The following is a 22,862-nucleotide window of genomic DNA, read 5'->3' as shown; positions in this document are numbered from 1 at the left end:
TTACATTGATAATTAACAGCAGCAAACTCAGTATTAAACGGGCTTCTAGTTATACCCAATTACATTGATAATTAACAGCAGCAAACTCAGTATTAAACGGGCTTCCGGTTATACCCAATTACATTGATAATTAACAGCAGCAAACTCAGTATTAAACGGGCTTCTGGTTATACCCAATTACATTGATAATTAACAGCAGCAAACTCAGTATTAAACGGGCTTCTGGTTATACCCAATTACATTGATAATCAACAGCAGCAAACTCAGTATTAAACGGGCTTCAGGTTATGCCCAATTACATTGATAATTAACAGCAGCAAACTCAGTATTAAACGGGCTACTGGGTATACCCAATTACATTGATAATTAACAGCAGCAAACTCAGTATTAAACGGGCTTCTAGTTATACCCAATTACATTGATAATTAACAGCAGCAAACTCAGTATTAAACGGGCTTCTGGTTATACCCAATTACATTGATAATTAACAGCAGCAAACTCAGTATTAAACGGGCTTCTGGTTATACCCAATTACATTGATAATTAACAGCAGCAAACTCAGTATTAAACGGGCTTCTGGTTATACCCAATTACATTGATAATTAACAGCAGCAAACTCAGTATTAAACGGGCTTCTGGTTATACCCAATTACATTGATAATTAACAGCAGCAAACTCAGTATTAAACGGGCTTCTGGTTATACCCAATTACCTTGATAATTAACAGCAGCAAACTCCGTATTAAACGGGCTTCTTGTTATACCCAATTACATTGATAATTAACAGCAGCAAACTCAGTATTAAACGGGCTTCTGGTTATACCCAATTACATTGATAATTAACAGCAGCAAACTCAGTATCAAACGGGCTTCTGGTTATACCCAATTACATTGATCATTAACAGCAGCAAACTCAGTATTAAACGGGCTTCTGGTTATTCCCAATTACATTGATAATTAACAGCAGCAGACTCAGTATCAAACGGGCTTCTGGTTATACCCAATTACATTGATAATTAACAGCAGCAAACTCAGTATTAAACGGGCTTCTGGTTATACCCAATTACATTGATAATTAACAGCAGCAAACTCAGTGTTAAACGGGCTTCTGGTTATGCCCAATTACATTGATAATTAACAGCAGGAAACTCAGTGTCAAACGGGCTTCTTGTTATACCCAATTACATTGATAATTAACAGCAGCAAACTCAGTATCAAACGGGCTTCTGGTTATACCCAATTACATTGATAATTAACAGCAGCAAACTCAGTATTAAACGGGTTTCTGGTTATACCCAATTACATTGATAATTAACAGCAGCAAACTCAGTATCAAACGGGCTTCTGGTTATACCCAATTACATTGATAATTAACAGCAGCAAACTCAGTATTAAACGGGCTACTGGGTATACCCAATTACATTGATAATTAACAGCAGCAAACTCAGTATCAAACGGGCTTCTGGTTATACCCAATTACATTGATAATTAACAGCAGCAAACTCAGTATTAAACGGGGTTCTGGCTATCCCCATTTACAGTGCCAATTAGCAGAGCAAACTCATGTATAACGTATTACTAAATGTATGGAAACACAAGTAGCATACAAACATACCATGGAGGTTATTCGGAGGTTAAAATTCATTGTTTTCACTATCGTGTTGTTAATGAGTTATGATGGCTTTTAAGAGGTTGGAATTCGAGAAATGCACTTGATGAGACAGACATATATCTTTATTTTGTAATTATTGGTACATGATGGGACAAGTGTGCGGTTTAGACATACGAACTTGTGTCAGTCCCCACTAGTGAACTCGCATTTCACTGACCGTTCAAAAGCGGTGATTCCATCTGTTATCGTTAAAGCAATTTTGATGAGTGTGTGGTGTTTATATTTCTGTTTGTGGTGTTTATATTTCTGTTTGCTGTGTTTATATTTCTGTTTGTGGTGTTTATTGTGGTGTTTGTATTTCTGTTTGTGGTGTTTATATTTCTGTTTGTGGTGTTTATATTTCTGTTTGTGGTGTTTATTGTGGTGTTTGTATTTTTGTTTGTGGTGTTTATATTTCTGTTTGTGGTGTTTATTGTGGTGTTTGTATTTCTGTTTGTGGTGTTTATATTTCTGTTTGTGGTGTTTATTGTGGTGTTTGTATTTCTGTTTGTGGTGTTTATATTTCTGTTTGTGGTGTTTATTGTGGTGTTTGTATTTCTGTTTTTTTGTGTTTATATTTCTGTTTGTGGTGTTTATTGTGGTGTTTGTATTTCTGTTTGTGGTGTTTATTGTGGTGTTTGTATTTCTGTTTGTTGTGTTTATATTTCTGTTTGTGGTGTTTATTGTGGTGTTTGTATTTCTGTTTGTGGTGTTTATTGTGGTGTTTGTATTTCTGTTTGTGGTGTTTATTGTGGTGTTTATATTTCTGTTTGTGGTGTTTATTGTGGTGTTTGTATTTCTGTTTGTGGTGTTTATATTTCTGTTTGTGGTGTTTATTGTGGTGTTTGTATTTCTGTTTTTTTGTGTTTATATTTCTGTTTGTGGTGTTTATTGTGGTGTTTGTATTTCTGTTTGTGGTGTTTATATTTCTGTTTGTGGTGTTTATTGTGGTGTTTGTATTTCTGTTTGTTGTGTTTATATTTCTATTTGTTGTGTTTATGGTGGTGTTTGTATTTCTGTTTGTGGTGTTTATTGTGGTGTTTGTATTTCTGTTTGTGGTGTTTATATTTCTGTTTGTGGTGTTCATACGTTTGCGTCTTTAGTTCACTGTCGTTTGGGCCCTTGCCTTGTGCCTCTAAGCAGGGTTTATTTTAATTAACTTTATTTTTATTATTATTTAATCTTTTGTTTTTAACTATGAAATCAAGCTTGGCTCCCTGCAGGCTTAAGTGTTCTTTTACCGTACGATATTTACCAAAGGCTACGGATTTATGATAGTTGTTTCGTTACTTTCAAGGACATGTTAAGAATAATACTGGTTTAGCAACCATTTCGAAGAACTCGTCTTCATAAACGGGCGTTTTATTGCCCCAATATATACATATTGAATGAATGTATATCTATGCATTTGGCTACGAACATGTTAATGTTTATGCCTCATAAAAGTTCTGTTCTGTTCTTTGCTTATACCTAATACAATGACAGTTAATAGCAAACAACGCATGCATAAAGTACTCAATGATGTAGGGAACATCATTAACATCAATATCTACCATTCTGTGCGGTAATTCATTGTTTGTATTTATGGTTTGTGATGGGATAACAATGGCTTGTAAGAGGTTGGACTACAAGGAACTGGCTTGAGCACATGTTCGACCTGTTTGTTTGTCAAAATTATACAATCTATACCACTATACAATCTAAATAGCTATGAAATATTTAACACAAGTCTTATTTCTTTTTTTTATTAGCAAGTATTTGCAAGTGTCCCTCTCCTCCAAACAACAACATATAAAATAATTAGTAGAATTACGACAAGAAATAATGATAATTAAAAACAAAAACAAAAGAACCTGAAATGATTTAAACCCGGAAAATGCTTACAACTTACAGCTTTGCCGTGCATCTGTACTTAGAAATATCGTATAATTCATTTTCACAGTACATATTGTAGAGATAATGAAATGCAGGTGTGTGAGTCCTGTTGTTATCTTATGTCTTGGTTCGATCCTAAGACTGGCCGCATACTTTTCCGAGCGTGTGAGCATGTGGTTCTAAAGCCATATAGGTCTGTGGAATTTAGTATATTATTAGAAATTATACAACTCAAAATGTGCTAAGAATTACAATCAATTGTTTTGGTTACAAAATATATAGATGTTAAAGGAAACACAAACGAATAATTTATACGTTATTGACGATATTCAAACTGGGATTGGTCAAACTGTTCAGAACTTTTTTGAAATTAAAAACGTTGTAAGCGGTATGATTTTAACTGTAAAGGGTGACTTTATGATGTGCTCATATATTTCAATAAAACAAGTGCAGCTGGAACAGATGGTTAAATCTCTTGTTAGAAATACTGCAGTTCACAACATAGCAACGTTTTTATCTTGAACAAATTTCTGAACAATCGGCCCATTGTTAGACCAAAGGGTTACAAAACATGTTAGTATCAAGTGAGCAGACGTCAATAATGATATAAATTTAAATATCAGATAGAAACTATAACTGTTTATAATCGCTAGTCGGACATAAATAGCCAGTTCCCCAGGATTACCCGTGCAGAGAAGAATACCTTAGAGCGGAAATCGTCTGTTAATAGCAAGTTTCCATAGACTACACGTGCAGTGTTGAATTGTTGAATACCGTAGAGCAGGCACCATCGATGCGTCTCCTCATAGCCAGTTCCCCAGGATTACCCGTGCAGTTTTGAATTGTTGAATACCTTAGAGCAGAGGCACCATTGACGCGTCTCCTGATAGCCAGTTTCCCAGGATTACCCGTGCAGTGTGGAGTGCCTATCTTCTGTGGTGGAGTTACAGGCAGTGTGATAACTAGTGGAGTAATTGTCTAAGTGTACATTTATAAGTTTTCAAAAGGAAAGTTTTTTTCCATCGGAAATAATTTGTAAAGAGCCATATAATCTATCATTGTATGTTGGCACACTTTGTTTGTGATTCTTTCGAGCAAAAAATACAATGAAAACAATAAAAAATATGATTTTTGCATTTTATCTATACTATTATGAATAGTGTGGATTCAGCTTAGTGTATATACTTATGCATTTATGGTTGTATTTACTGTTGCTCGGGTACAGATTATTATATTATTCAAAGTTTTTAGTCTATAATCCTTTTACGCAAACGCCATAATTTCCAATACTGTTTTCCAAAAAAAAAAAATCCCTTTGCTATCATTTCCAAAGTAAATAGTTGACAGATGCACGTCCTCTTCAATATACATATATTTGAAAATGTTCTTTGAAGCAGAATCAGGCTAATTATAAAATGCCTGTCTAAGCTCTCCCTCGGAAAAAACACAGTGCAGCGGAAGTATCGTTTTTAATATATATGTGCTCTTCTGATTGGTTTCAAGTGGAGTTAAAGAGTTTTCTTCATAAATCACCATCCACGGGATTAGGTGCACGTATAAACATATCAGAAGTATCCAACAGTCAGATCTCTGGGAGCCGACAACCACATTCAAACATCTAAAATTACAAAAGGCAAGGATATAGCATTGAAAATCATTCTGTTTTGATCTTGGAATGCAAGCAAGCTAAAAAAACCTGATGCAATTGTAATGCCACTTTGATATGCGTAGAGAATTAGTTTTAATAAACGGAATTACGTATTGCTTCGTTGATATTTGTTGTATGTAAATGGAGTAACTAGTGTTTGTTATTCAAAATGTGTAGTCCACACGTTTCTTTATTCCTTTTCACAACATTCCTTACGTTACATACCTCGATGACGTTAACGTTTATTCAACGTATCGGGACGTACGCGAAATTTCCTCGTTGGAACGCTTGCCTGAACGGCTCAATAAGTTTTGAATTCAAAACGGCGCTGGATAAAGCCTTATTGTTGTATACGGATGATAACGGCCACTCGGATTACGTTGAGGTGATGATTATCGACGGCAGAGTGCGTTTACGTATGAACGTCGTTGACGGTAAAGACGGAGCTTTAGAAATTATCGTAGAAAAGCGTGTTAACGACCGAGCCTGGCATAAGGTTATGGTCAGACGGAACAGAATGGAAACCATTCTATACGTCGATAATGAACAGGACAGCCGTGTGGCCTTCGGTTCTGACTTCCGATTTGACAACGTTGAAAATAACAATTATGTTTATATTGGCGGTCTACCACAAACGTACTATCAGGGACAGAATGATAACCTGAAGTTCCTGTCATTACCCTCGTCCTTCTTTGAGCCTCGTTTTGAGGGCGAGATTCGTAACGTCATCTATGAGAACTGCACGTGTGCACCTGAACGCGCCGACATGATTGACGGTCTTGCGGTGTCACGGGAACCGCGCGAGGCATGTGACGTCATTGATGACTGCGGAACGTGCTTGTGCGTGAGTGGGGACGAGAGATCCGCGTGTCAATGTCACCAGCAGACATGTCCTACAGGTAAAAATACAAACAAGTGTCATTAGACCTCGTATGTATATCAATTATTATATTATATATATTATACGGCTTATGATACTTGTAGTACAACTCCATTAGAGTTTACTTGTCTCATTTGCTGCATGACATTTATTACAAACAGTTTCATGAATTGACTTTTATTTGCTATATTTTTTAAAATACAATATTATTAAGTCGCATAAAAATAAGGTGTAACCAACACGTTATTGTTAGAGCTGGTGTCTTTCAAAAATTGGAATATCATCTGGTTAGCATACCAAGAATGGAAGACGAGTCGCCTCCAAAATACTCATTCAGGATGCCGTGGTCGCCTGTTCTGGTCCTAATTACTGAGGCATGTTTCAGCCACATGCTGTGTTTACAGAAGGAGTTTTCATCAGTCAGAAATTGCGTCTGCTCAGAATTATGACCGAGCAATATTATTGATGGGAATAACACACAGCCTTTATTATATGTTAACTACGATTGGGTTTAGAACATTAGCTCTTTAAACGAAGATCTGGCATTCTTTTAGAATTTCTTCAGTTACACTTGGCGTAAGTTAGGTGCACTGAATGATGATAACTCGCTCAGTGAGTATTTTGTTTTGTTATTTCCGAAAATGGCAGTCATTGTGTTTTATTCGATGTTATGTTCAGATATGTGCGGAATTGTTCCTCTTTTGCAGTATATTTTTTAAATGTAATACGAGGGCTGTACATGATATATTGGAAATCTAGTTATATTTCTGAGAAGTATTCCAAGTTAAGCTATATTGAAATATATGTCCATACATCAGCCATCTTATATATTTTTGAGTACTAAAATGTGTTTTAAGCCAGTTTTTAAGGTAGTCATCTACGTCATCGGTCTAAAAATATTATGTTGTAAAAAATGTATTTCTAAATACTTGGTTATGTTATTTCGTCATTCAAAAATGCTGCATTTGCAAAAACATGTGCGAGTCCTTTTAAGCTTAACGACATGTAATTTAATGCTTAATGCTAAAACCTCCAACATCTTGAAAATAAACTTAAAATGCAATTGCTGAAAAAAATTGTAAATTATTTTTGGTCGCAGTCCAATACATGCAAGAACAACAGATCCTTCTGTCTGATTTGAAAGATTCCAGTATCATGTCAAGCTGTTTTTAAGTGTTTTTTATACGTTATCATTCAGATATCCATTGAGAAATGCAGGAAAACGCTGCATATCGATATAACGTAACTAAATCAAACTGTTTATTTAGTGGATAGCAGACGATTGCCAAGAGGAAGATCTTGTTTTTTGTCAAAAAATAAAGTATATTAACACTCATTTCCTGTCTGCTTAATAAGATCTTAAAGTAGCTAAAAACGTATCGAAGCAATGTTAAATAATGATTTGTTTACGCAGGCATCTCGCTATACGTCATATTTCTCAAAAATAAAATAATAATGTATTTATGCTGGAGGCTATGCTGGAAGCTAGCTGTACATCATATTTCTCAATGAGAGACTCAGTGTATCGTTCCACCAATCACGGAAACTGACGCTTACTATTTGGCTAAACCATTCGAACAACATACGATTTTTTTTAACGATCATCTCCATCAAATTTAACAAGAAGTGCAATAGGAAACAGGTGAAAATATTTTTTTTTAAAAATGGAGAAAATCAAGTTAACGAACAGTTTCAGTATACTATTATACTTCTTTCCAATCAGCAAGCTGTACGTCATATGACTAATTTCTTTGTGTTTCACGTGTACTGTTTGTAAGGCCATGAACCATGTGCTTAATGTTTTTCCTCTAAATAAGGTCATTGATATGTGTATGGCTGGCTAATGGGCTTGACTATGTATGCTCAAGTGTAATACAACACTGATGGATTGGTAGATAGTCGGTGTGTTGGTTCGTCGGTTCGTAAGTTACAACACAAATTATTCCACAGGTTTCGAGCTGTTGCTTTGATACTTAAATTTGTAAACGGTCTATGTCCCTTGTATATTTTGTTTGAGAGAAGGACTAAAGTCATTCACAACTTAAATGCATGTGCACATTTATAAATAATATTCTATTACAAATTATTCTTAATCGATTAACTTGTGTTTATGTAAACTTATAGAAGAAATATGTCGGCAACATCAACATCCAGACTTTATGGAGATAATTTGTACCATGGATATACACAATTGAAGTAGTACGTACGCTCCTTTACATTACATTAGATGCTATGGAATCATATCAATTCAAGACTTATAAACAAAGGACACACTCGCGCGAATCCATTCAACAAGGTATCTCGACAGAAGATTACCGTTGCGTGTTGTTTCTCATTATTATATCAAATATGCTATTTTGAAAAGAAAAAAATACTTCTTGTGTATACGTTCGCAAAAACTTAACACAACATTGGAGGCGTGCCATACTAGAAAGATTTTTGTATTGCTATATTCTATTGAGTTTTTAAGAATCATGGATGTTTTAAAAGTAGTTTAAATTATTTAAAAGTTGCCGTCCTTAAAAAGGCAGGTGTATTGAAAGTGGCAATCAAGTATATCCCACCGTAAAGTTTTTAGTGAATGGCCCAATTTCAGTAAGAGTCTACAAAAACTTCGAGATCTTTGTTAAGAACAGGATACTTCACTTTAAACCAGTTTCAAACATATTCGATATTTTTATTTGCTATATTTGTAGAGTAACGATTTTATCAAGTCCCTTAAAAAAATAAGGTGAAACCAACACTTTATAGTTGAAAAGAACGGATTTCTTTTAAAATTTTGAATATGATCTGCTTAACCTACCAAGAATTGAAGACGACTCGTCTCAAATATGCTCATCCGAAATGCCCTGGTCGTCTGTTCTGGTCCGAATTTCTCTCTGCTCAGAATTATGACCGAGCAATATTATTGATGGGAATAACACACAACCTTTATTATATGTTAACTATGATTGGGTTTAGAAAATTTACTCTTCAAACGGAGATCTGGGATTCTTTAAGAATTTCTTCAGTTACACTTGGCGTAAGTTAAGTGCAATGCATGATAATTTGATCAGTATTATTTTTGTTTTATTATTTCCCACACTGGCAGTCATTGTGCTGTATTTGATGTAATGTCGAGATATGAGCGGATATGTTCCACTTTTGCAGTATGTTTTTCAAATAATATTACGAGGGATGTACATGATATATTGTAACTCTGGTAATATTTTTTCTTTCTTGGAAATAAATGATCATTTAAAAAAGATATGTATTTCTAAGTACTGGATTAAGTTATTACGTCATTCAAAAAAGTGCAATTGTCAGAAACATGAGTGAGTCACTTTAAGCTTTACGCCATGTAATTAAATTTGCAAGGAGTCAAAATCAGTGTGAAATATTCTGCAGTCTGTTATTTTATTCTATAAGCTATAAGCGTATTGCAACGCAACTCATTATTTATAATTCCCCATCAACCTTTCCACTATCTTTTCCTTGTTCATTCTTTCAATCTGAACAACATATCCTTCTGTCTGATTTGAAAGATTCGCGTATCATGTCAAGCTGTTTTTAAGTGTTGTTTATTCGATATCAGTCAGGTTACATTGAGAAATGAAGGAAAACGCTGTTTTTCGTTATTACGTTACTAAATCAAAATGTTTATTAAGTTGGTAGCGGACGATTGGCAAGAGGGAGTTCGTTTTTTGGTTAAAAAATAAAGTATATTAAATCTCGTTTCCTGGCAGCTAAATAAGATCTCCAAGTAGCTAAACACGTATCGAAGCTAAATAAATAATGATGCGTTTACACTAGCAGCTAGCTGTATGTCATATTTTCTAGAGGAAATCGTTTCTGCAATCATTGAAACTGACGCTAACTATTTGGCCAAATGACTAAAATATTTGCATCGAATTCAACCAGAAATGCAATAGGAAACAGATGAAACTAATTAAAACAATATAGTAAATCAAGTAAGTGAACCTAGCTCACCACATATGGAGGATATAAAAGCTATATCTATTAACCTTCGGGTTATGATAGTTTTAGTTTGATATATCTCATAATTTGTAACTGTATAAATGATATAGAATAAATGAAATATAATCAATCATTTAACAATTTCAAACAATAATGTTCTTGATACGCCGAAGAAAGATATAGCTTACGAATAGTATACAAGCCATTTCTGTGTGGCCCTCGTTCACTGTTTGTTAGATCTTGGACCCTGTGCTAAATATTTGTCCTCTTATATATAGACAAGGTCATTGTTATATGTATGACCCTGTATTGTGCCCGTTGTAATATAATACTGATGGATTGTAGAAAGTCGGTGTGTTGATTGGTCAGTCCGTTTGGTACAAACAAATTGTTCAATAGTTTAAGAGGTTTTGCTTTGCCATTAAACAAATGTTTAAGTGAAAAATGGTCATAAGCTTTCATTGTCTGGTTCAATGATTTATATATATATATATATATATGAAAATATGTGTCAAATACACAATTGACATATGTGTTCTTCTTAATATATATGCAAAAAGCTACAGAAACATGCTCAAACCGATAAACTATCCTGTTCCTGGCATATTTGGTATGAGAAAAGCCTGTAGACATTAAAAAATGAAATCATAACTAAGATTCTAGCACAGGTTAGTCTTAATCGATTGACTGTTGTTCATGTTAACTAATAGAACAAATATGTCAGGTACATCTACATCAACACTTAATGGCGATCATGTGCACCATTGATATGAACAATGGAAGAAGTACGCTCCTTTCATTACATTAGACCAAATGGAACCATATATGGTACTCAGTATCCATCCAAGACATATAACGAAAGGATACACATGCACGAACCACTGCAACAATACATTTTGACAAAACAGAATAACCTTATTTGTTATTGCTCCTTATAATAACCACTATGCAATTTCGAAAAAGCAAATACTACACACCTACAGGTATGCACAATCGTTACACAACATTGGAATTATGCCATACTAGAAATAATTTCAAGTGAGTTTTTACGAATCATGAACTTTTTAAAAGCAATTTAAATTAATTAATAAATTGCATTCGTGAAAAAAGGCAGGTGTATTGAAAGTGGCAATCAAGTATATTCCACCGTTAAATTTTTCGTGAATGACATAATTTCAGTAAAAATCTATAGTCGAGAGGCAATTTTGTTTAGAACAGGAAACTTCACTATAAACCAGTTTCAAATTATAAGCATACTCAACATGTACGATATTTTTATGGTGAAAACAGTGTAGGCTTTATCAACAATTTCCTTGGACGATCATCCCTATCTTAAATGTTAACAGGCTCTGGTAAAGTCCATAATTGTTATGGCCATGTCGAAGAACGCGGTTTCACTGACGGGCTATTGCTTATGCCCGTAGTAGACTCGTGTTCCAGTGAACATGTGCTTCACTGACCATTCCAATGCGGTAATCCAATCATTAATCGGTAAAGCTTATTTGATGCGTATGTGGTTTGTCTGTGGTGTTTGTATTTGTGTATGTGGTGTTAATCCGCTTGTGTCTCTAGTTCCGTGACCTTTGGGCCCTTGACGTATTCTTCAACACACGGTTTACTTTTATTAATTTTCGACTACTGGTCAGTGTATTTTTCATTCTATTTTCAGCACATGTTTAACATAAGTACACGGCATGTACACTAAACTACGAAACCCAAATTGGCTCCCACCATGCTATAGTCTTGTTTTACCTTACGATATTTACAAATACCTTTGTATTCAAAAACCTTATATTTAAGATAGTTTCCTTTCTTTCAAAGACATGTTCAGCATCATACCTGTTTATCAACAACCATTTCAAAGAACTCCAATTCATTAATGTTTCATGTCCAGATTATACCTATTACAATGACAATTTATAGCAAACAATGCATGCACAAAGTAATCATAGATGTAAGGAACATCAGTTACACCAGTACCTACCATGCTGTGAGGTAATTAATTGTATGTGTTTATGTGTTGTGATGGGGTAATAATAGCTTGTAAGAGGTTGGAAGATGAGCCATGGGCTTGAGCACATGTTCGACCTGTCTGTATTTCACAAATATACTAAACTGTTGAAGCCAACTACAACCTATAGAACTACGCAATATACGAAGCGTCAAATGAGCATTTTTTTGTATTTCATTAGCACGAATTTGCAAGCGTCTGTCTCCACTCAAAATAAGTAAAAAAATAAGACAAGAAATAATGATAATAAAAAAAACCTAAAGAAAAAAATCACCTAAAATGATTAAAACCCGGAAACTAATTGGTTGTCACCGTACATATTTTAGGACAGATGAAATGCAAGAATTTGAGTGCTGTTGTTATCTTATGTCAAGGTTCGTTCCTCGGACTGGCCGCATATTATTCCGAGCCTGTAAACAGGGGTTCCAAAGCTATTGATCGGTCTGTAAAATTTTGGTGTATAATTGGAAACAATACTGTTGTTTACTGTAAAGCGTGTACGGTTTTATCATGTGTTCATATATTTAAAGTGACACTCTTATTCAAAATCAATACGTAAACATACATAAAAAGCATACATAAACAGAACAATTGCAGTTGGAACAGATGGTTGAATCTTTTGTTAGAAATACTGCAGTTTACAACTAAGCAACGTTTTTAACTTTTTTAATAAAGTTCTGAACAATCGGCCTCTTGTTACACAAAAGTTTCATGTTCGAAACAAGATAGTATCAAATTAGCTGACGTCTAAAATGAAAAAAAAAATAAATACCAAATAGAACTATAACTGTTTATTATCGCTAGTCGGACATAAACATGATTTTTTTTATTAAAAATAAGTTTCATTCTTCTTAGTCGTTCTATGTTTTCTTTAATGTAACGTAAAAGACATGTATCTGATGCTTATTGTCGTACTACGCTGCAAGGTAGGATTTGTTATTGAACCAAGATATATGGGTTTTTTTGAGGAACGGATCGGCGGCATGTTTTTGGCGTACAATGTTCATGAAATGCAGCGACAGATTCATCCGTATTCGTATCCGTGTAATTTACCTTTTCTATAAACTCTTTCCTAAATTGCTCGTTTTAGAGAAAAAAACTCATTATGTTGAAAATAACATATCAACTTTAATTTTCACTTGCTTGGTCAAAAATGAATACATTCAAGATATTTTACAATTATGCAGAATATAGTGCTTCTTTCTCAAACAAGTATATAATTTACATACTTAACTTCGAGAGAGGTTGATACATCAGTTTTTCTAGTATTTATTTATTGCTATGAGTTGGGGATTGATTTCAATGTTTCGTGAGATTCTGAGCATCATTTGTTTGTTAACTCAGTATAGATTCCAGTAATTGGCAGGGCGCGGTAATAATTAGGCTAAAAAATGTTTTCCGCAGAAATAACAAAAATCCGAAACCTCACGCTAATACAATGTCATGTTATTTTGTTTTTCAGAAAGTGTTATCGTTGATGGTATTTATAATTCTAATAGTTAAGACTGTTCATATGTGCATTAAATAACTTTACTTCTGAGAGAAAAAAATTACCGCCATCAAATTTACGGTTCAATTTTATAGACTGAGTTTTATGTCTAGGATGTGTAAACTACCATAAAACGGATATCAATTTTCGGGCCTTGGAAACCAAACGCCATTAACATCTCTACAGTAGCACTTCGAATCACACAAAAATTTGTCGAATCCCATCTTTCGTCTTAAGACTTTATGTCTGTTTTGATTGTAATATTAATAAATTTAAAACACATACTAGAATGTGTTACAAAATATAAACAAAGATGTTTGTTTGACGATCTTTTTCATGAAAAACTGTCAGTGTTTGCCGTAATCATAATTAACCCACGAGAAATGGATCTGCGATATATATTTGTATAATGTTTGACAAGTTATTGTTACAAATCTTAATAGTTATTATGATAATTACAAAAATAATATTATCCTTTCTAATTAAACTTTATCTGCATTTAAGGTACTGCAATTCGTCATTAAAGAAACAACAACACATGCATCATATTTCAAACAACCCAAGACATTCTTGTCATTTCTGCTATTAAGGCTAATAAGATACTGTAATAATTTCCATGCATATATTAAAGTCCCACAGAAAATGATGCGAGCGCAGCGATGCCACATTTAAGAAATATAACACACACTGAGCGTCATATGACATTATAGGGACGGCCAGTCAGCCCCCGAAAGTGTCCAATCACCTTCGGGGGCTGACTGACCGGTCCTTATAATGCCATATGGCCTGAAGTGGTGTGTTATATTTCTTATATTATACCGAACATTTTTCATTACCATTCAATATTTTAAAGCGATTTAAATGTGTTCTTATTGAACAAAGCTAATAATGTTTACTTGCGACAAGTTGTGAAAAAAGCAAGCCGCACTTACCAATTTTATGACGTCAGCGGTCCATATTACATTTTTGGCGAGGTCCGAACCGGGCAAAAATATAATATGGACCGCTGATGTCATTAAACTGGATTTTCATCAAAAACAGTGATATACGGACCGATCGAGTTTATATACACAAAGAAGGGAAAGAATTATGTGAGGTATGATATAATGATTTACAAAATATTGCTCGATTGGAATGTTATACCCGTTAAGAAGATTATTTGTTGCTAATTTCAAAGAAATAATTGGACATATATCTTTATTTCCATAAATTGTTGTATGTACTTCTCAAGCAATATCATTATAAGTGTTCTTTTCAAACATTCTTTGAAAGTAAAGCATGTTCATAACAACATGATTTTGTTAACTCTTCTCCTGAACACATTGAGGAAATGACAGATATAAACAGATATGTGCTCTTGTTATCGATTATAAGTGGATTTTAAGAGATGGGCATTCCTCCATAAACCACCATCCGCGGAATTAAGTGAACTTATAAGTATCTGAAGTATCACACAATAGGTTCTGTGTAAGCCGGCACACACATTAAAATAGGCGAGGAAATAACTGGGGGTTTATTATTCTTTTTTTTAAATGCGTTCGTTTGTAATACTTGTTAGAACAGCCATAGCTACGGTATATTAATAGGTAGTGAAATGTAAAATAAGATTTGTGAAGAGAAATAGAACATACTTAAATCACATATTGCTAGTATAATATTATATGCAAGGAGTTATTTCTAATAACAAATGGTGGAACTATCGTCTTTTACTACAATGGCTGGACTACGCCTCGCTTTATTTCTTTTCACAACATTCCTAACGTTGCATACCTCATTGACGTTAACGTTCACTCAACGTACCGGGACGTACGCGAAATTTCCGCGTTGGAACTCTTGCTTAAACGGCTCAATAAGTTTTGAGTTCAAAACAGCGCTGGACAAAGCATTATTGTTGTATACGGATGATAACGGCCGCTCGGATTACGCTGAGGTGATGATAATTGACGGCAGAGTACGTTTACGGATGAACGTCGTTGACGGCAAAGAAGGAGCATTAGAGATAAACGCAGGAAAACTTGTAAACGACCGAGCCTGGCATAAAGTGAAGGTCAGACGTTACAGAATGGAGACTATTTTATACGTCGACGGTGAACAAAACAGTCGTGTGGCTTTCGGGTCAGACTTCCAGTTTGGCAACATTGAGAGTAACAATAACGTTTATATCGGCGGTCTTCCACAAACGTACTTCCAGGGGAAAACTGATCACCTGAAGTCTCTGTCTTTACCCTCGTCCTTCTTTGAGCCTCGTTTTGAGGGCGATATTCGTAACGTCATTTATGAGAACTGTACTTGTTACCCTGAACGCGCCGCCATGATTGAAGGTCTTGCGGTGTCACGGGAGCCGCGCGAGGCGTGTGACGTCACGAATGACTGCGGGAAGTGCTTATGCGTGAGTGGGAATGAGGGATCCGCTTGCCAATGCCACCATCAGACATGTCCCAAAGGTAATTAGACAAAATGGGTTTACTTTTAATTCAAGATATAGTTAAGTGGACTACATAACATTTTCCGCTAGTCCCTGTGAACTCATTAATGAGACAAATTCGCTAAATAATCATAAAAGTAGCCTACAGGTAATTATATTCCGAAATAACATCAGTTTTGCTGAACCATTCCAGGAAATGACATAACTTACATATACAACGTCCTACGGATCTCAGTTTTGGTCATAATGACCGAGGCATGTTTCAGGCACATACTTTGTTTACAGTAGAAATCTTCATCACTCAGACACTCGCTCTATTACGAGCAATCGATGCAATCTGGAAGAAATTTTGAGGGTTGGGAATTGCAGCACTTCAAACAGAGAGCTTGTTTTTCTCGATAATTTCTTTAATTATGATTTGCGTTACTCAGGTGCCATTCCTGTGAATACGATTAGTATTGTTTTGTTTTGTTATTTACGACACTAGTCATATTGTTTAATAGTATATCGATTGCCATATATATCAATTTGCATTTGAGATTTTTGCAAAATTTTACACCTTTGTAACTTGTATTTTTCATATCGCGTTTGGAGTATATAATCATTTATATTCCAAGAAGTCCGTATCTAATAAAGAAAATTTGACTATTTTTATAAATATAACGGTACATAAGCGTCTAAATAGTTATGATTTATCTACTTGAGCTGTTCAATGCTATTTTCTTTGAAGCTGCTATCTGATTTGCTTTTGCAAGTTTCAAAAGTTACAAGAAAGTTGGCCTGCCAAGTTTGTGTTAAATTCCTATTTGTGGCTCATCAGTCAAATCGTAAACATTTGGAGCTGACGCATCGAACTTATAATTTCCATTCAGATCTTATGAAAAAGAAAATTAGTCATTTGCGTAAATTAATTGGTATTTGTCCCAGCAATGGAGTTGCGAAAACAATAATTCATTGCAACCCAACGCTTTATAAACATCAAACCACTTCGTATTCGCATTTGCACTATTTTTTCTGCACTTAATCTTTACAATCTGAACAGAAGTGATTGGAAATATTCCAGCATCACGTCAAGCTGTTTTGAAGAGTTTTAACGTACAAATCTTACAGTTGTTTTAAGTTGGGAATGCTGCAAGTTAGCTTTTCAAGAAAAATATTTATGTACGTATAACATTTAGATATTACCTCGATAAAGAAAATAACTTTTACTTTTTATAATCGGTTTATCTTGCCAAAGCACTTTATAAATCTTAAATAGAAATTAAGTAAAACACATTTTGTCTATATAAGAAGCACAATACATTCAGCTTCAGGTAGGTGACCTTGGGAAAAGATACCATGTGGGAAGAATTGTTAAATGCCACTTTTATTTTGATTTTATGGATGTAAGGATTCCTTCTACGTTTGAAGAGAATCCTTGCTTAAAGTATTGAAAATAAATAAGTTTGACTTGGTGAAGAAATTAAGCAACATAAGATATTTTTCAGCGGGTTTGATCATCAATTAAAACAAAAGTATAATGAGCTCGCGTTCTAAATAGTAACGTGAAGTAAAGTAGGTTAAAAAGTACTGCGCGGTTTTATTTCTCTTCAATAAGGTAATTATCTCATATTCTTGTTAGCATTGAAATTACAAAAAAATGTTATCAAATAGATAACTAACTAATTACAACACACCACTTTATTTGTTATTTAATATTAACTTTTCCGCTTTATTTTCTGTACGCATAATTTTCTTCTATAATTCTACAGAGAGATTGGAATAACGCTCAAGTATCATGTCAAGCTGTTTGTAAGTGTTTTACTGAAACATCAAACGCATCTAACAGCTTTTAAGAGATGAATGCAGAAAAAGCTGCATTTCAGCTTGTCAAAAAATATATTTACCTCCATCATAAATTGTTTATCTTCATAAAGAAAACATCTTTCATTTTTTGCAAGAGGTCCGTATTCATCTTTGATATATTATGAGTGTGCCAATTCATTGCAAAGAAAATTGTATTAAGAGTACAACATTGGATCCTATTGAACAATCTGCAGGCACATTTCATGTGGAATTACTAACATATGATAGTTAGTACACAAATTCAGCGTGCGCACCGAACCAACGTACATCAATGTCAGAGCCTTAAAGCTACACTCTCACAGATTGCCCGTTTTGACAACTTTTTCTTCTTTCTTTTGGTCTTTGAATGAGCCAGTTTTTCGTCTGGAAACCAGTGCTATAAGAAGGCTGTCTCAATGTTAGATCGCAGTTCTTCATTTATAGTCGAAAATTGATATTTTGTTGTTAAAAGCGTTATTAATTCATCAAGGAAATTGAAGATATTTTTTTCGAAATGTCAAAATGGGCAATCTGTTAGAGTGCAGTTTTCATTTTATATCAAGTAGACATAACAAAAACTAATGATATACTGCCGCGCACTCAAAAAGTAATATAGGAAGTGTAACATCATGCCAAAGAATTCTTTTTCTCGATTGATGCAAAGGCGTTTTTTATTCATTGTATATTTTCAGGTTAGTTAATTTAATTAAGAGCTTGAAAAAGGCAGGTGTTTTGAAAGTGGCAATTAAGTATTTTCAACCGTTAAGTTCTAGGTTAGAATCTGTAAATCATCTAGAGTTTTTTTTTATAATGTACCTGGCCCCAATTCTCGAAACTTTACAAGCTTAACAGGCTTAAGACATACCAGGGTATTGAATTTTGATAAACAAAAAATGGTTAATTGTGATTATCATGAAGATAATTTCTATCCAAAGAATAAGAACTCTTAATGAAGTAAATAGTGCACAAATTAATGAAAAACAAAAATAGTGAGCTAACCTTAATCCTGTGATAATAGACTTAAGAGGTTTCGAGAAATTGTGGCCAGAAGTGTAACTTTAAATCGATTTCAAATTTCTGACACAAAACAATCAGTACTATTTAATGTACTATGGCTTTTTTTCTAGGACAAGTTCATGTAATTGGGGATCCCGCACGTTATATTAGATCGTTGATATATAGGTAAGAAAACAAACCCATGTCTTAGGACGCAGTATTACTAACGGGATATTGCTAAAAGCTAATACCGCTGAGATTTAGCATCAGAAAACACATTCCTAGCGTTATTATGTTGATGCATGAAAACATCAGCTACAAGCATACCTACCGTGCTGTTAGGTTATTCGGCAGTTAAGGTTAATTGTTTTCATTATCGTCTTGTATAGGGTTCATGAATGGTTGTAAGAGGGTCGAATACGAGGAATTTCTTTGAATATTTTCATGTCAAATACATTATCCAGCGAATCTACACAACTTAACACAATATTATATCAATTGTATCATAAAGATGGATGCAGGACATTTTCACTTTGCTGTTTCTCTATGTCATTTTGAGGCGTTGTTACCTCTTGTTGAGTGTCTGTTAGGTGTTTAACGGGGTATTTGTTAATGTCTTGGATATCTCACTGTAATTAACGTTTCGTGATGTAACTGAGCTTGAATATATTATGTCAAAATGTTTTGATCTCATTAAACGAACAAAAATATTCGAGATCACGTTAATGAAAATGAGTGCATGGATCATAAAGGAATGAATTTTGTGCAATATTACGTTATGCTATAAAATAAAGTCTTTATTTGAATGTTATTGGCCGCATACATATATTAGAAAAACGCTTCATTTGTTGAATAGAGGCTACACATGCCTGTAAATGGCCACGACCTGTGGTCCCAACAGCAATAATTTCCCTGATATAGCACTAGTGGTTGCCTGTATTGTTTACTTCATTCATGAACCCAGAAATATTATCGCATGTACGAAAATGAATGATTTACTTACTTCTGTAATTTGAGTTACGTTACTTGCGCTAGCTTTGAAACATGAATACATGTACATGAAAACGATGTTAATTGGCCATATTAACATTCACGTAATGACGGCTCTTTGAAGATCAATTTCAGCACAGTGGGTTTTCAAGTGCATCAATTTGTGTTCACAGAGTGTTTTATGTTTCAAGAATTTCCGCAGAACAATATAAAAATATTGTTGAGATTCCTTTCAAAGAATGATTGAAATTTTGAAATTGAAATATATTTTTAAACGAAGAGATGTTCATGCGCTTCATGGATTTGCTTAAGTTCATAGTGCATAAAAGCAGAAAAAAATAATATTAATCAAACCTTGATTGTACCCGTTTGGTTATGCAACGAAATGGTTTACTTCAAAGTATGATTGGTCTGTACAAATATACATAGTTTAAGCTGTCCATCAAATATCTTCCATTTCTCTCAATTTAATTAAAGGGACTGTACGCCAGATTTTGGCACCCAAAATTATTTTTTCTGTAACGAATCTCAGTACAGTTATCTAATAGAATGTGTTACGCTTTGATATCATAATTGTAAAAAAAAGTTCCAAAATGTTAAAAATGCTATATGTCGGAGACCGGGTTCGAACCCTTGTCACCAAAATTGCAGTCCAGCGTCGTATCCACTGAACTACGACGGCTTACTTAACTTGGGTGACATAATTAGGCGCTACGCCTACCTTGGTAATATCACGTGATAACACCGACTAGCCAATCACGCATAAGGAATGAATTCTACCTGGTAGACATACCCAGTAATCTTTTTTAATGGAAAAAATACGAAATAACTGCTAAACTTAAATAAATTGTAAATTATGTGGTACTTCAGTTAGTAAGTTTCAATGCATTGTACACATCGATGCCAAATTTATGTTAGTTTTCGACAATTTTCTATTTTTTTTCGCTATTTTATCATACGGAGTACAGCCCCTTTAAAGGGTCCATTATATAAACGAGTATATCTATGACTTAGGTCTGCCATCAAAAGTGATAGAAGTGTACGGGCAATCGGAAATACCATGTATCTCTGATAGCTTTGATACAGCGTAATGGTTGAAATCACACGAAATACCAAATCCCTCATTTTTAGATTATTATTCCTGAATGATTATTGTAAGATAAACCGTGTATTGTTTTAATTGCTATTTCTGCTGGTAAAGGCCATAAAATAGATAATGGTGTACGTACAATGAGACACAATTCCCTGATACGTTTTAAAGGTCGAACTCACACGGATGGTCGTCTAAGACGCATTTCCCATCTTTATATAACACTTTTTAAATGATTGACGTCGGATTGCCCATGTGTTATTTTTAATACTCTATTCAATCCCAATGCAGTCATGGAATAATTTTTGTTTCGAATATCAGACGGAGCGGATTTACTTTTAATCAAGACAAAGTAATGTTGACTGCATAACATTTTTCGCTTGTCCCTGTGAACATATGTATTAGGCAAACGTGCTATATGTTGATAAAGTAGCCTAAAAGGTTTTTGTTTTTAATTGTGTTTTTTTCCGAAATAGTATAAGTTTTGCTGAAACATTCCAGGAGATGAATATTTATAATTAACATATACAGCGTCCTCCGGACCTTGGTCATAATGACCGAGGCATGTTTCAGGCACATATTATGTTAAAAGAAGAAATGTTCATCAATCAGACAGTCTCTCTGTTACGAGCAATCGATGCAATCTGGAATGTATGTAAGAAATTGTGAGGTTTTGGAACTACAGCTCTTCAAACAGAAAGCTTGTTTTTATTGGAAAATGTCTTTAATTATGATTCACGTAACTCATGTGCCCTTTTTGTGAATACGAAGTTTACACCTTTTGTAACTTGTAAATTTAATAGCACGTTTGGAGTACGCACCTTTTTATGTTCCAAGAAGTTGGTATCTTAGATAGTAAAGTTGATAATTTGTATTAATAGAATGGCACATAAGCGTCTGAATAGTTAGATATGATTGATCTACCTGAGCTGTTCAAGGCTATTTTCTTTGAAGCCGGTATAACATCTGATTTGTTTTTGAAAGTTTCAAAAGTTGGCCTGCCAAGTTTTTGTCAATTTGCTATCAGTGGCACATCAATCAAATCGTAGACATTTGGAACTAAAACATCGAATTTTAAAAATTTAATCAAGCATAACTTATGAGAAGGGATTGTATATTTTCCGTAAATTAAGTAGTATTTGTCCAAACATTGCAGTTTTTAAACAGTAACTTATTGCAACAAAACGCTTTATAAACATTTTACCATTTCGTATTCCCATTTGCACTACATTTTCTGCACTCAATCTTAACATCTTAACAGAAGTGATTGGAAATATTCGAGCATCGCGTCAAGCTGTTTTGAAGTGTTTTATCGTTCATATCTTACAGTTGTTTTAAGTGGGAATGCTGCAAGTTAGCATGTCAAGAAAAATATTTAAGTGCGTTTATCGTTTAGATATTACCTCGATAACGAAAATAATTTTACTTTTTATAATCGGTTTATCTTTCCGTAGCACTTTATAGATCTTAAATAGAAATTAAGTAAAGCACATTTTGTCTAAAGAAAATGCAGAATACATTCAGCTTCAGGTGGGTGACCTTGAGGAGAAAATACCATGTTGAAAGGAATGTTAAATTACCGGTTTTACTTTGATTTTATGGAGGCAAGAAATTGTTCCACGTTTGAAGTAAATCTTGCTTAAAGTATCGGGTATAAATGTTATGGACTTTGCGAAGAAATTAAGCAACATCAGATATTTTTCAGCCAGCTTCATCATCAATTAAAACAAGATTTTCAATAAGAAACATGTGAATCATATTGTAGGAGTATAATGAACAAGCGTTCTAAATATTTCATCTTTGACAATAATATCATGACATATAAAAGTGAAACATAAAGAGTCAACAAGCTCTAATTGTATAGATGACATAAAAAGTACCGGAAATTCCATGGTTACATAAAACTCCTTTCCCATTGAATTGAAAACGGAGTTTCTATGACATTGGCTGTTTATATGTTTTAACGTTAAGAAAAGTACGTTAAAAAGTACTGCGAAGTGTTTTTCTCTTAAATATCTTAAGTATCA

At 34.1% G+C, this 22,862-nt stretch overlaps 1 protein-coding gene across 7 annotated transcripts in view; it reads left to right on the top strand.

The window, feature by feature from the left end:
- The window catches only part of LOC128241470 (uncharacterized), a 163,256-nt gene that overhangs the window by 15,414 nt on the left and 124,980 nt on the right, over positions 1–22,862 (top strand). For 4 of the 7 annotated variants that reach the window (XM_052958412.1, XM_052958414.1, XM_052958415.1 and 1 more), the window contains exon 1: positions 15,022–15,954. The exons of 1 other annotated variant lie outside the window; for it this stretch is intronic. In XM_052958412.1, coding sequence (XP_052814372.1) covers positions 15,198–15,954 — 757 coding nt within the window. In that variant the 5' untranslated portion in view covers positions 15,022–15,197. Of the gene's footprint in view, positions 1–5,387; positions 6,073–15,021; positions 15,955–22,862 lie in introns of those variants that run through there. 2 more of the 7 variants (XM_052958411.1, XM_052958413.1) reach the window with 2 other exon arrangements.

Source organism: Mya arenaria, chromosome 7 (genome assembly GCF_026914265.1).
Source record: "Mya arenaria isolate MELC-2E11 chromosome 7, ASM2691426v1".
Lineage (NCBI taxonomy): Eukaryota > Metazoa > Mollusca > Bivalvia > Myida > Myidae > Mya > Mya arenaria.
This window is presented reverse-complemented; position numbering and strand designations above follow the sequence as displayed.